A 15,724-nucleotide genomic window follows, 5' to 3' on the forward strand; every position below is an offset into this window, starting at 1 on the left:
ATTTCCTATAGTCAAAAAATAAAAAAATCACAGCATGCGTTCCTGCATTGCTCGTGTTCAACCCATGTGTGAAGAAGGCACCCTGTGTCTTTGCCCATAATTTATGAGACCTCAGACCTACACTTACGTATTCATATCACCCTAATCAACCTTGAGTCTTAGATATTTTTAGGTACATAGTTATGAAAAGTCTACCTAAGAATATGGTTTATAAGCAAAATTGTAGCAGGTCTGCAATACCAAGGAACACGTCTTACACCTCTTTCAATTATTTAGTAGACAGATTTGATTTTAAAATGGCTCTAATATAAGAGTGGACAGCCTCCCAGAGTGACTTCTGTCAGAAACAATAAGAGATGATGGGCCTAACACACAACATTGATTTACCAGTTCAATACAATATCTTTCTAAAGGAATTTTCACACTTTTTGTTGTTATTTTTTCTGGATCTAATTATTGAAATATTTTTTAGCCGAGCTATTAAGTCATAGCAGCAATCATAATTAATTTAGATTGAATATCAGAAAATGCTTCATGACCTCCAGACGGAGAAAAAACATTAAGCACAGATCAAAGAGGTTGAGCAGCAAAATTAATTTAAAGACATTTTACCAGATTTTTTTGTAATCTATTACTTATCCTGAAACATTTTATGTTCTGCTTTAGTCAGTAATCATGTTCTTTCATACATTTTGAAATATCATTTTATGTATTTTTTGTCATTTTAATTATGCTTTTATTTTCATGATTTGTTTTTGTGAATCACTTTCTAAAAGAACAATTATTCACTTCATGACAATGTTCCTTTAATCAGAATACAATAATTGAAAATGTTCAAGAAAAAAACAAAGTAATTATTTTACTTCTAATACCACATAGAAACTAATACAGGTTACAGAATTACCTTGAGCACAATATTCCCACTGTGAATCCTGGTGTTGGGAGCATCATTAAGTGTGGATGCTTTTCATGGACAGGGAAATAAAACATCCTAAACCCTGATCAAACCACAAGCTTCTCTCTGCTAGAGTCATTTTTACCCATAACAACAAAAACATGTTTTAATCACTGGTTCTCAATTCAGGCAGCAAACATCGCCAGGAATCAATTCACACATGGTCTGCAGAAATATACTGAAGCCCAAAGTCTCATTTAACATAACCAAAATGCTATAAAAATTGTGACGGAATGAAATGACCAGCAACCACATGGACAACGAACGCCTTAAAAGGAATGAAAAAAACTTTTTTTAATAGCTGCTGTGGTCAGACTCAAGCATTCCAACAAAACATTTTAAATCCTTCAAAATCCTACACTTTAAAGAGAGCTGGAACGATCCAAACCATGGCAAGACAAGAGAAATTAGAAAAGAAAAATGTTGTAAACTTCAGATAAGCTATAGAAAACTATAGTTGAATTAGGGTTTACAGGAGCTCTGTCAGAGAAAGTCTTACACAGCAATGACAGCTTTAAAAGCATTCAATAGGGGAAAAGATTTTTCACACTGAGTTAATGATTCAAATGTACCCATAAATGTGACACTTTTGGCAACACTGATAAAGACATCCTAATGGGTTGAAGCTAATTAATGGACTTGAGATCAACAACTCAATGCACAGCTCCTATTGTAGACCTCCTTAAACAACGCCGGCTGTAAATCCCTGGACCCAGCTGGTACATATAACAAAGACCAGCGTCATAAAATAACGTGTAAGTAGAGATGTACGGATAAGTCAGCTGGTGACTGGCTGGCCAGAAAGTTAGCCATTTCAGCTACCGATCCAGTTTTAGTGCTGAATCATCTCGTCCGTGTTTAAAGAGTTTGACCATTGAAGTGTTTAAACTAGATCAAGTAAAGACAATCAAGGTAGAGGAAAATTAGGTGGAATCATCCTTTCGGCATCTGCTAGTGTTAATTGTAAGTCAACTTTAACTCTGTGAAACAGTACGTTCACCCTTGGATTACAGTAAACTGCATCAAAACAACATGCCAATCCACGTAATGTTCAAACACTGTATGTCAATCATTTATCTTGATAAAGTTTCCTTTGAAGAAAACCGTACAAGTAGTGGGTGACCTGCCTAGGAATGCTAGTTTCGCCAACACTGGGTGGACAATCATCGTCATGTTGGCATGGAAACAATAATCTCAGAGTTAAGAGAGGAGCTAATGTATGTAAAATATAATCCAAAAATGTAAAAGTCTGTTTAAAGTGTCCACTTAGGATTTCTTAAGCAATCTAAAATTTTGTTCTTGCTTAGCATTTCTTAAGGGTCTAAACTTTACAAAATGTGCCTACATGTTGATGCCAGAGATCTGGCAAGCTGCAGCAAAGCTGTGGTTGGTAAACTCCGAGTCAACAACCTAAGAGGTTTAACCACGATCCAGCAATGTTCTACCTTACCTTTTGCACACACAATTCGTTGATTTTGCAGATTGCTTTTTCTTTTTTTTTTTTTGCTAAAGCAGGGCAGCCCCGGGTGACGAATCCAAATGCTGCCAGTGACCGAGGAGAGGACGGAGATGACGGAGGTCTCAAAAAACAAACACCCGCAATAAATCAAAAGTGATTTGAGACGACGATCACAGATGGTGAGACCAAAGAGGGCTCGTACAATTTCTGTGAGTCCTCTGTGATTCACACATTGCCCAAGCTGCTGTCTACACTTCTCCAAAATAGCCCAGAGCCAATTATAAATGCATATAAAAACATGGCTGGAGACGCTGGTGGCTTGGCCGCTAATTGACAGGTGAAGAAACGGCCACAGAACATTTGCATGTTTTTCTTGTTGTTGTTTGTTTTGTTTTTTTATCCCCGCACACACACCACAATGCATTTGACTTAACTTGTTGAGACTGGAGTCTTGGTGGTTAACCAGTTCTGATAACTTCACAGGCGTATTTGTGAGGAACTTACCCCACTGCAGAGGAGCAAGCTGCAGGTGCTCCAGGACCAGCTGGTTCAGGGCCCCCTCCACGCTGGCCTCTCCACGCCGCTGTAGAGATGGGTGGCTAGCGTTAAGGACAACAGCACTAGCTGTTGATGTAATTACTAAATTATTAATAACCAGCAAAATAAAGGTCTACAATTATTGTTTTTTTTTCTTAAAACAGCATATTATGTTAGGCAGAGCAGGAAAATTGTGACAAATCTACAAAACTTACTTTAAGTTCATGTGGTACATTCTGAGATTAATTCAATGCTGAAAAGTTATCATAGGTAAACAACAGTGTATTGAAAAAGTATTACCATCTCTAGAACTTTTCCACCAACTTGTTCAGCACAAATCTAAGTGTATTTAAATATTATTTTATGTAAGCCACATAAAATCTCATTAAAATACATTATTTTAATGAGCCAAAATTGTGTTGTGGAAGGGATAGGCCATATAGTTTTCCAAATAATTGCTTGGTGCGCATCTGTATTCAACCCCATTCTCTCATTCTTAACTTGCTGCTAGTACACCCAAATTTCCCAAAGGTGAGACAATGAAATATATTTATGCTTCATTCCACTCTATTCTAGTCTGACAGCCCAAATACAATCCAGTTGTTCCAAATGCCCTTGGAAGTCACTTAAATAGTAAAAAAGAAACTGTTCTGTGAAAGTCTCAGAGGTTTGTCTGGGAACATCGCAGAACAAATGGCATCATGAAGACCAAGGAACGCAGCTGACAAGTCAGAGTTAGGGAAAAGTTTAAAGCAGAGGTAGTGAAGACAACAAAATCCCAAACTCAAGTATGTCTTTCATCCAGGGTATGGAACAACCACAAATCTAAGAAGAGTTGGCTATTAAAGTATAATGACAGGCTGGACAAAGACTTCATAAAAAAGTGAAACAACAACAAGCCTCTTGGTAACTCTGGAGGGGCTACCGAGATCCATAAGATAAGGAGAGAAAAACTCAGGGTCCTATGAATCTGAAGAACTGAGAACAAATCCCTGATGCATAACGCAAGTACTGACTTCTAATCTTCACATAGCAGGATATCATGAAAGACCTCAACATTTCTGCAATTCTCACTATAAACCACAAACATGCCCAAAGCATTTTGATCTCCGAATATCACGGCTTTTGAAGTGACCAATGCCTCACTATGGGAAATGATTTGCTTTTGGTGCTTCAACTGTGATGCATGCAAACAGTTTTAGTCCGTTGCACAGTAGAGCCGAAATCCCTACCCTAACTTATAGAAGCCATTAAAGATGTCAATATGTTAGTAAGACGCGAGTGTAAAACTAATACACTGCAATAAACACATAATGTTAAACTGATCGCAGGGAGGGCTATGAACGCATGAATACTGCATCAAAACAAATATGACTGTCAGGGAGCAATTACCCAGATAATGTGTGATGATAAGGACAGCGCTGATCATTTACACAGCTGACATTTGGAATAATAGGTTAAGCATGAAGGACCCGTGTCTATTAACCTTTGAGGAGAGAGTACAATGTGCCCAGAGCGGAAAAGACAGAAAGCCGAGGAGCTATTGACATGCAGACAAGATCGTGACGGAAGGTTCTGCTCCTTCTGAGAAGCTTTCAAAAATCTAAACGACTGATTCAGGAGAAAATCCCGTCTCACAATTTGCACCCGCGTAGAGAGCAGTGGCCATTTTGATCACTGATACTGTCAACATTTACTACTTCTGATGCAAATTAAGAGAGCCGAGGGGGGAAGGGAAAAGGAGTGCTGCGGAAAAACAGAAAAGTGAGAGTGGGACTGAATGGTCGTTAGCAAGACTAGCTTAAATAGCATGGGGCTGATAGCAAACTCAAATGTTTTTACTAAACATCTACCGAAATCGCCTTCAGTGGGACATTTAAAAATTCAACATAAAACTGTAGTTACTGCATGTCGAGGCGTTTCTGTAGTTACTTTAGGCTGTGAGAGAGCGAGAGAGAGTCAGACTGAATGAATAACAGCCACACTCTGCCTTGAAACACACTGGATTTTTGGAAATTGCAGCGTTAATGGTAAGGATTCATTTTACCATAGAATACACAAAAAATAGGTGGGGTGTACAAAATAGATGTAATGGTACTTGCTAGAATGAGATGCTAAAGACAGCTTAAAATGTCGCCTCATCATTGCATCTCTTTTAGAAGTTCTACAGAAATGTCTCACAAAATCTGCAGTTTTTTCCAAAAATATTTCACAAATTTTAAGTCTTATTGTTCTTGTAAATCCTGTACTTCCTTGTCTTGACAGTTACTTGTCTCATTACACTACCTGCCAAATTAGATGGTGCCCAGAACAACTGTGCACGCCGTCATCAAAAAATATGAATATTATACTGGCGTAATACATAAAGTAGAACACGTGTTCCGATGAGGCTCGTTATTTCCAAAAGTAACTTTTGAAAATAATTTTTCAGCAAGTGTTAGACAAATGTTTCATTAAACCCATAAAACAAGTTTATTGGTTTGACATTATATTTCTAATGTTTTCATTGGCTGTAAGCAGAAATAAACTGAAATAAAGGCTTGAAAACATCGATATGTGTTATAAATCTACACAATGCGTTTCACTTATTAAATTAAGTTATTGAAATAAACTTTCCAATCAAATTCAAATTTATGTACTGGGCCTGTAGTTTTGTCATTTGTAAGATCTTTGAGACAAGCTTGTAGCTGTTTTAAAGTCAACATCAGTCTCTCAGTATGCAGATAATTTTTTGTCTGGTTGTTTTTTTAAATTTTGCCGACTTTGGACCGACACAACAGACTTAGCCTCTCAGATCATTAGCTTGTGCTCCAACCAAGAGTTCTGGTTCATGCAGACACAGAGAGAAGAAGAAGAGTGAAGGTTGTGAAACAGACAGGAAGATCTTGACATCTGAGTTTAGAAATAAAACAAATAGCCCCAGCTGAAGGAGTGCAGCTGAGCTCAGAGCCTCCAAGGTGATCTGAAGACTCTGAAACACTCCAATGGTGTTCACTTAGGTCAAGCGTACACGCTGCCGCTTCCAGTATTTCAGACAAACTGCAAGCATTATTCTGGCTGTGGCAGTTTTACAAGGAGGTTCAACAATAACTAACCATGAAGCAGATCTTTAGTACCAGCTTAGGTCAGCTAAAGAGAGAGAAATGAACATCCAGACTGTTATTTCACAGCGCGACCTCTAACAAAGAGACCGCACACTCAAACAAATACCATCTCCTATCATCCCATGCAAATGTCTCAGAAGACAACAGTATAGCAAAGCCTGTTTGCGCTGAAAAATCACAACAGGAAAAAAACTTCCTAATAACAGGAGCAATATTGTGTTGGAGAGCTCATAAATTACAGATTCAAGTAGACTTTACTTTGCTAAAGGCCAAGGGAGTGCTTCAGAGAACTAGTACAGGCAGAGTAATTAAAGCTCTCACTTGTCTTGTTTTTCATGTTATGAAGTAAAACACAGCCTGTAGCAGAACTTACATTACGCCGTTTCAAAGGTTACAGACAGCTGAGCTTTATCTGTTTGGAAGGGCAACTCCAATCATTTACCCAGCCTGAAGGCAGGGTAAATTTATGGAGTTTATGATGAACTGGTTTAGTGACCATCTGTCTCGGGAAGCTTAGACATAGAACATTTTAGATCCAAGGAGGCGCTAAGTGTAGAATACAGTCAAGCAAATTAGGGGGCATTAATCCAACCAATGAAGACCACTGCTGAGAACACCCATGGGTATGGATGTGACCGATACTGAAGTGAAAAGTGTCTGCCAGCTGGTCTGTGCCATTGTATGAAAGGTGTGCGCGAATACGAATATGCCAAATCCACGTGACTGTGCCGACTGTTCGGCTTTGGGAACTGACTAAATTAGGTCAGGATGTCTGAAAATACGGTTGGAAGAGACCACAGCTAATCTAGTTGGACCTGTCCAAATAGAAATTACTGGAAATCTTGGGGAAAAAAAGAGTTAAACGAGGAGCTGGCAAGGAATAGTAAAAGAAGAAGAGCACAGAGAAGTCATGTGGATGTAGGAAGAGAGGAGAATGTCAGGAATAGGAAGATATTGGCAGCAGATAGTTTGCTGTGATGACCCTTAAGAAAGCAGGGAACGGAAACGGTAGAAAGGCTACAAAGCAGAAAATACCGTCATGGAACTTTTCTTGCAGGTAGAGGATCTATCAGTTATGGAAACAAATTTTAATTTATTTGCCAAACCAATTGAGTCCTTCATCCTTCAATCAATCCAGGAGCACTTGTGCAAATAGACGCTTTCCAGTTCATTCTGAGCCAAACCAGAAGATATATCGAGATTCTCCAGCAAGTCCAGGGCTTCCTCCCAAGAGGACATGCCTAGGAAAGTTCTCAGGGAAGATGCCAGAATACTTCCTGGACACCTTTAGATGCCAAGGAATCGTTCTACTCTGGTTTCCTTTTTAACCTAGAAGAATCTCATTTCAGCTGTTTGTAACCAGGATCTCCTGGATTTAGCATGTTCTGGATGAGGGTTGAAATGTAGATATAAAAGCTTTGTGTTTTTCACCTGAGAGCCTTACCACTACGGACCAGAGTCATGCCAACTATTATTAACAGAGTAAGTTGGATATGTTTACAGTGTCTGAAAATGTAAATGTGAATATTATTCTGACGTCGGCTGTAAAACTGAACTTCAACAACAATTCTTTGGTGCTTGATTGGGTTTCTTGCTTTGTTTTCAGAAAAGCTTGTTCAAGTTGTAGAAATCGAATTTCATCCAGAGGAGAGAAAAAAAAATGCACCCAGCTGGCAATACATAGTCTGTGATATGCCACAGCGTGGTTGGCAGGGTCCTAGGAAGGTAATTGAAACATATGGACTTAATGAAGATTTATGGAAGTAAAACAGATTTTGTGAAGCAGATGGTTTTCATACATAGTCCCCTAACACGTTAGTTTGGGAGAGAACAGATTTAGAAAAATAAATACCCCTCTGATAAAACTATTCCCGTTTCTATTTTTTTCTGGAGTTTTTTCTTTTTACTAGCAATTTAGGGGGTCTGAGAGATATGACACTTATGCATATCCAGTTAAATTACAAAAAAAATTAGCATTAAATGCCATTACCGAAATGGGGAAAGTATTAGCCTCCAAACAAAAAAACCCCCAAAAAACAGTCATGCTTTATTGATTGGATAGATACAATCAGATGTTTGGAGACTTTTCTATTAGCACTCCTTTAGCAGAGGCATTATCTACTCATAAAATTACTGGAACAGTTATCTAACATTTAACAGATGAAATATAACAAAAATTATTTTGGTCTAAGTAACAAATGCAGAAGAAAAGTGGAGTGTTTCCAAACTTTTTACTAGCTGCTCAATAAAAAAGCTCTGCTTTATACCCAGAGGTTCGAAGATTTTGCATTTTGTTGTACCAAAATAGTCTTGACACTTGTGGAGTGGAGGAAAGCTTCATTGTGGTCAAAGAGAACTCTAGAGGCTACATTTACATAAAAAAACAACAACAAAAGCTCTGCTCAGATACATAAAACTATTCTTAATTTGTGGTTTTTTTCCACGCATATGTTTACCCATTAAAAATTAATCAGAAGTTGACTTAAATTTGCATAACTAAACAGTAAAATGCCTCTTTAGAGCACATGTCCTAAGACCTTTTGGACATTTGCTTTTCCATCTGTCAGTTCACGCAGGTTCTCCGCTGGCCAGAGGGCATTCTGGGTAAACCACACAGATGTGCAACATGGCTGCACAAAATGATGTCAACAAGCATTCGGTAGCTGTAACATTGGCGAAACCCATGTGATCTTTTGAAGGCACCGAGGATTGTAACTCGCAGCCTTTTTTCAGGACCACCAGTGTCACGACACAACAATCTTGTCTAATCAGTAACCTCTGCAAGGATATTATGTTCCAACAGATGTCCAGCTTGCTGTTGATCTGGCAGCCCTGGGCGTGCTGTCGCTCCTCCTCCAGCTGTTTGGGGCTGCTGAAGCGGGCGGCCTCCTGGTCCAGCTGGGGCAGACTCTCAAAGTCAAACTTGTCGACCTGGATGGCCATCCTGTAAGAGCAGATTTTAGGAAAAACTCACTGATTTAACTGATTCAGCTGATGAACATTTGCTCTGGTTTAGATATTAAAATAACAGAGCTCTGCTATTTTCATCTTTGACAACGCTGTAGTGTTAAAGGTTAATTATTCAGGCTAATGTCAAGTAATAACCTGAAGAGAATACGTCAAAAATATTCCTCTACTTGGTCTTCCTGTAGCATTTTTACTCAAACTTTTTGCTAGAATGAAGTAAATAAAAAAAATCTTTGTTGTTTGCCCCTCTCAGGCTCAAATTACTTGCAAAGACTGGCTAAGTTGTTGCAAATCTGCAACACCTACCTGGAGAGGGTTAAAGCCACCAGTCAAGAGGTGTTCGCATTAAAAGTGGTGAAATTTCCTTTAGTCAATTTAAATGAGCTTCTTGCAAAGCTGACACTGAAACATATAAATCTGTACCTAAAGTGAAGATGCTGTAAAATAATTTCTTTGGTGTAATTATGTTTATTCAAGTCAAATGTGAATAAATAAAGCGTACTTTGTGAAATATTAAGTCGGGTTATGTATTTTGACTGCTTTTAATGTGTCCCTATTTTTTTTTATTATTAATATTATAATTATTATTGTATGTAGATTGGGATGAAGGATGTAAAATTTACATTAGTTTTTGTCGTCACCATTTTGTATTTTTCTAGATATTTTGTTCCATGACACTCAATAATACCCTGACCATCTTATAATGACAACTTATTGTTGTATGCACACTTGTACAAGTGACCCCTGGTAGTGGAGGAATTATTAGCTAAATTAGACATGACATGGCTTACAACCTCTTTATGTTGGAGCCACTTTAGCAGTCAGCATACTGAGGTGAGTGAATCTTGATCAGATCAGTCAGAGTACCTGTTCAGTGTAGCAGGGGATTAAGTACTGTATTAATGGGTCGTTGCTGCAGCATTAGCATAGCCATTGCCGTGGGATATCCCTATGACAGATCTTCAATTTGGGAATTTTATATCAAGGAATGTTTTCACGATGACCAAAAAAAAAGCCACAACGTTGGCAGCAATGGAAGGCGACGTTGCGGTGTTGATCTTTTGAAGCACCATATGTGCATACGCCGTAAGAAATTGAAGGCAAATGGGCAAAAGTAAAGAGTGTGTTATGAATTTACTAATGATGAGAATTTACAAGAGAATTCTGGGGAATATGAGTCTCTAGTCCTTTACTGATCTGAACAAAAGAAATCCCCATCAACGTTACCAACGCTAGGCCAACACAGCTAATAAGCTGCTTGAAACATTGGTTAGACTGAATACTAATCAACATATTTTAGTGAAAATGTTGCTACAGTGTTAGGATTGTCTTTACTCTCTCTGCTAACTTCAGATGGTTGCGTAACTGAGCGCAACATCTCTCAAATCCCACTGGTTCCTCAACATGCAACCGGAGTGAGTTTTGTGTGTGTGTGTGTGTTTTCGAGGTAAATAAAACACACACCCATACACAAAGTGTGTTTACTGCAGTTCAAAGTAATGCGGAAAACTCATCAGTTTGCATCAATATAGATATCGATTGGATTAAAATTACAGTCTGCAGTCAACCCAAACCTGAGTTTGAAAACCAATGAAAAAAAAAAGAAATCGGAAAACGTAAGTGAGAACAACTGGAGTTACAGAATACACTACTGCAGTGTATGAAGAAAAATGATACAAGAGGCATATTTAGTTCTGTTGGTTTTCCAAGTGGAAAACCAGTGCCGTTACTGTCCATTCTTCCCCGTTTGATGACAACCAGTTCCAGCTGCCTTGTGTGCCGAGACGAGTCATAAATTATTCATCCACTCTGAGCAAACAGCTCCAGGTTGGAGTCTGCTTCTAAACTGCTGGTGTTGCTAAGTTATATATTAACAGAAGGCAGACTGTTCTCTGCTTGTTATTTGCTTGAGGTTACATCAACTCTTACTACACTGTGCTTTCACCTGAGTTATGCGCATCAGAATGACCCACAGAATCACGTCATATTGTTCCACAGCATAAGCGGACTTCATTCAAGGATGTTGTTATAATTGGAGGTACTGGTTTGGGGATTAACTTGGCAAGGAATATGATCAACTGAGATAATTAGACCGCTTACAAAGATCCTTGTTTGGAAGGTCATCAAATGGTTATTTTATGTACAGGTGGATGGATGGATGACTCATTTATTGCGTTTTCCTTTTTTGCGACATGACATTGGGTTTCCGATAAGGCACTTATGGATAAAATCTATTATCATTATCACTCAGTCAGTAGTAAGAAGATTATCAGGTTGTTGCACATTTTTATGTCGAAATTCTATACAGTTTCATGATCTAATCTAAAGAGTTCTCGGTAAAAATTGACAAATTAAAACAAAGAAGGGAGAGAAAATAGAAGCAAAAGAAGGACAGAAGAAAGAGATAGAAGTGAAGGAGAAAGGAAGGAAAGAAAGAAGGGATAAACAATGGCTGGATGGATGGATGGATAATTGTGCTACTCATCATAATCGTGACTGCTGACAGGTTATAATATTCAACCTGTCTAATGGACTAGATGATTGGACTTTGGCAATTAAATAGAATAGAATAGAATAGAAATGTCCCTCATTGTCCCACAGTGAGTAAATTCAGGGTGCCCTGCTGTAACCTCAGCAGGGCAGCGTGTGAAACTGCTGAAAATCAAGATCAAGTGAGCTTTTGCCCTTCTGCTCCACAGGAGGTTTCTGTCCTCCCTGAGCTCGCCTTAGGACACCTGTGTTACCGTTTGACAGGTGTACCGCCCCAGTCAAACTCCCCACCTGCCACTGTCCCCAGAGCGGGGATTACTCCTCTTCTAGTGAGGAGTAAATTAGGACACTCCCACATTTACTCTGGAACAGCTGAAATTACACATTGTTACATCATTTTGACAGGCGACTGGCATGTTTAAATCAGATGTTTAGTTTAGTGTGCTGCTGACTACTGAACTGAGAGTGAAGTGATGCTTTTCTTTTTGGAGACTGATGTCAGACTGGTTGACAAGCAGCAGCTAACTGCAATTGTCACAGCCAATAGGAGAGACTAGCTCCCAGCCGGAATACCTGTAATTGCTGATATCTGTTATTTGGAAGTGAAACAGTAACTTCTGGCGCTTTTCCAGAATTAAATCACTATGGAGCTAAAATGGAGCATTAACATTCGTTCAAGAGAGAAAAAAACTTTGAAACTGAAAATTTATTTTGAAACTGACAAAGTTCAAAGCTACTTTTCAGACTCGATGAGGTTTTATTTTTCCAACTTCAATTCTGTTTTCTCTTTTGTTCAGCTTCGATTTTTTTTTCCTCTAAAACTTTATGGCCTCTATTTAGCTCGACAGATTGCCTTCACTTCCACTTTTACACAATTAAAAGAACATAACACTACATCATGTGTATATTTTCTTTAAAATACTTTCTTAATGCAGTGTCTTAGCTGTCCTAGCTACATGACAGAAGCTACTTAGCAAGTATATTCTGTGTTTTAATCTGTCAGACGAGTAAAAATGGACAGAATCACCCAACATGGAGCTCAGGATGTTCCTTACTGATGTCATGATGTCATGATGGGGCCAAGAGGAACCACAGAAACTGTGATTTTTCTTCAAATAAGAAGAAAGAAAGAGTAGAGTCTATTCTCTATATTCTCCATTGAGCTAGCTATAAATTACCTGGCCATGCATCTCCACAAAAAGCCAATTGGAATAAAAAACGTAACGTTTCGCTAAGGCCAGAGATCCAGAGGTTCATGAACTAAACCCCAGCTTTGCCATGAGGAACTCCTTGAGGAGTGATTTGATACTCTGGGATGTTTTTGGCGTGCCTTCAGGACACTACATAATCATAAACTACAAATACAACTGTGTTGGCGTTCAAAATAGTGTACTTATTTATCTACTGCTCAAGTTGAGCAAGTTAGCAACTTTGCTCAACCTGAGCAATGAAGTGTTACACTTTATTGCCTTTAAGTGTAACACAGCAATAAATCTGACACCGTCAAGTAAGCCTGTTTTAAAAAGCAATTAATCATCTATCCCCATAATAAATTAAAATGAGTTGATAATTACAATCTGATGATTCATATTTTTTGAAGGACAAAGTTGTTTTCAGAGACTTCATAATCCATTTGGGTTATGGTTTGGCTTTTATTTCAGTTTTTTTTTTATTATTGTTTTTGTTGTGTTTTATTATGGATATTTAAAATGTAGTCCAGTTCCTGTATGTTCTCTATAAAATGAAACTACTGGTTTTTGAGAGGACAAAGTTCCACCATTAGGAAATCATCAATATACAGTATTACTAGACAGTGGTCTCAAAACGACAATATTCTTGTTTAATTTCTGGGACATTTTTTCATCCAGGAAAAGTTATCATGACAGGAGGCCTAAGTGTTCTGTTATTATAATGCAATTCTTAATATTTTACTCAAAAATGGTCTCAGAAATGACAAGAATCATTTCTTGGACAATTTGTTATCGTGATACATTCTTCTTTTCACAATACCTTCTTCAGCGAAGGCATCACACCTCTTGATCCAGCCTGTCGCATTTACGCTTCTGCAAATCTTAAAATGAAATTACACAAGAAGGAAAAGAAGAAGAAAAAAAATCTCTGGATAAATCCAGACATGTGTACATCAAAGTGATGAGGAGGAGGAAAGCCAATGCAATTAGCATTTCACAGCCTTTACAACAAAGCCACGGCACAAATTAAATAACAATTAAGACTTCAAAACATGCAGCAGACAAAAAAAAAAAAAGGGAAAGCTTCTGCTTCTTGCTTTCCCCTCTACTTAATACATCTGCCTTTGAAGATTAGTGGCACAAGGCTTATGTCACTGACTGAAGTCCCATCTTCAAATGGGCGCTGCGTTTCATTCAGTCATCTTCAAAAGCCCGTATTACACACCGGGCCTAAAAATACCACTTTGCAACAATGCAAATCAGCCTGTGGATGCAGCATGGTGAGCCATAAAGCCGCTCGTCTTCACAGAAGTGATTACTAAAAGGCAGACGATCGCGTTCAAATTTACATGTTAAATGACAGGAGTGGAGAAGGCAGAACCAACAATACCCAGCCACTGTGTTAATATGTGGAACTTTATGTTTTCAAGTAATGCTTTGATAAGGTGTCATGGTTTCCATCTGACTTTCAATTTACTGTGTACTTTGTGTCTGCAAACTATGTGGTAAGAAAAAAAAAAAAAAAAAACGTAACCATTTTCATACTCCTGGGTTTTAGGTATCAGGTGATAATAAAACTGGCTAACACTATTAAGACTGACATGACTCTATCCTAAATATGACATTACATCTGTTATGAACATGAAGTCTTTATGAATGTTTATGACTGTCATCATGAAGTGTCATTAGTTAAATAATGCAACTTTGAGTTATTATTTATCAAATGACACATTATAGCAATCAAACATTCAGAAAGACTTCATATTCATATCATGTTTATGACAGTATCATATCAGTATTAAAGCACCCCTTCAAATAAAGTGTTACCAGACTTCAGTATTTTTTAATTTAATTAAATTAAAATGATCACCTTCAGTGTGTGCAAACCAAAAATGTTAATGAGTGAACTAAGAACGCAGATCTTTAAGGACCATCGAAGATAACACTAAAAAGTTGGTCTAAAAAAATCTTTGGGTAAAAAAAGAAAACAAAACAAAAAACAGCTGCAGTCTTTGAATGAGATGGAAATAAGTCTTTACAACTTTTACACAATCTAAATGGGGTTTCTCTTGTCTTTGGTTTTTCAGGAGCAGATTTATTTTCCTGCCTCTACCTGCCTCGGCGCTCCTGATGACTCAGGACGAATTGGCCTCTGAGCGCCGAAAGAGGCAGAGCAGAGGAGTACTGCTGCCGAAAGCTCGATGAGGCACAGTGTTGGGTTCGTGCCTGTTCTGTGATGTTGTGCTGGCTTTTGTCAAGAACACTGAAAAAGAAAACTCTTAACAGGTATTTTGGTCCAGTTTCTGATGCAAATACCTTAGTTCACTATAAATAAGACAAAACTAACTTGAAAGTAACTTTTCAACAAGATGTAAAAGCTTGTTTTAAATCAGTAATCATTGATGCGGATGAAAAAAGGTTTTGTTTCACTATTTCACTTCTAACAACATATTTTTTCCATGTTATAAGTGAAATAATCTGCCAGGAGAACTAATACGTTTACATTAATATTAAGGAATTATTGACTTAAAACATGATCTTGCTGAAAGGTGACTTGTTTCAAGTTTAAAATATTTGGATCCCCCCGCCCCAAAAAAAATCTTTATAACATTTGGTGTGTGTTTTTAATGTTCATCCATCCTGCAGTGGATGAACATTTATAAAAACTTTTTTTAGTAAAGTTTGCCTGAGTAAATACAGAAATAAATGCTGTATGTTGTTTTAACCACCGAACAACCCATCTTCAGCTGCTGTACAAACAGCTAAATGTGTTTCTTCTGCTGATTTTAGAGGGAATTTCTACCATTTTAATTCATTCTATATTTAGAAACACCAACAACATTTCTATGAGCTGCTGGATTTAGTAACCATCCAAACTAAAGTGATTTTAGTGAAAATCATTTCTCAAGTAGAAAGAGCCGCTTCAAAGGCCAGACAAGAAGTTCTCAAGCAGAGAGCTGAGCTTAATGAAGACTTGGTTAGCCGACTTAAAGTTTATTTTCCTTATCCCAACACGTCGAAA

General features: G+C 37.9%; 1 protein-coding gene across 3 annotated transcripts in view; it reads right to left on the reverse strand.

Annotated features, from left to right (window-relative positions):
- The window catches only part of trappc9 (trafficking protein particle complex subunit 9), a 156,453-nt gene that overhangs the window by 41,410 nt on the left and 99,319 nt on the right, over window positions 1–15,724 (reverse strand). For all 3 annotated transcript variants that reach the window (XM_055055945.1, XM_055055944.1, XM_055055947.1), the window contains 2 exons: window positions 8,846–8,999; window positions 2,919–3,009 (listed from right to left, as the gene is read on the reverse strand). In XM_055055945.1, the coding sequence (XP_054911920.1) occupies window positions 2,919–3,009; window positions 8,846–8,999 (245 nt within the window). The remainder of the gene's footprint in view (window positions 1–2,918; window positions 3,010–8,845; window positions 9,000–15,724) is intronic.

This window comes from Poeciliopsis prolifica, unplaced genomic scaffold (assembly GCF_027474105.1).
Source record: "Poeciliopsis prolifica strain line A6 unplaced genomic scaffold, Auburn_PproV2 SCAFFOLD043, whole genome shotgun sequence".
Taxonomy (NCBI): Eukaryota; Metazoa; Chordata; class Actinopteri; order Cyprinodontiformes; family Poeciliidae; genus Poeciliopsis; species Poeciliopsis prolifica.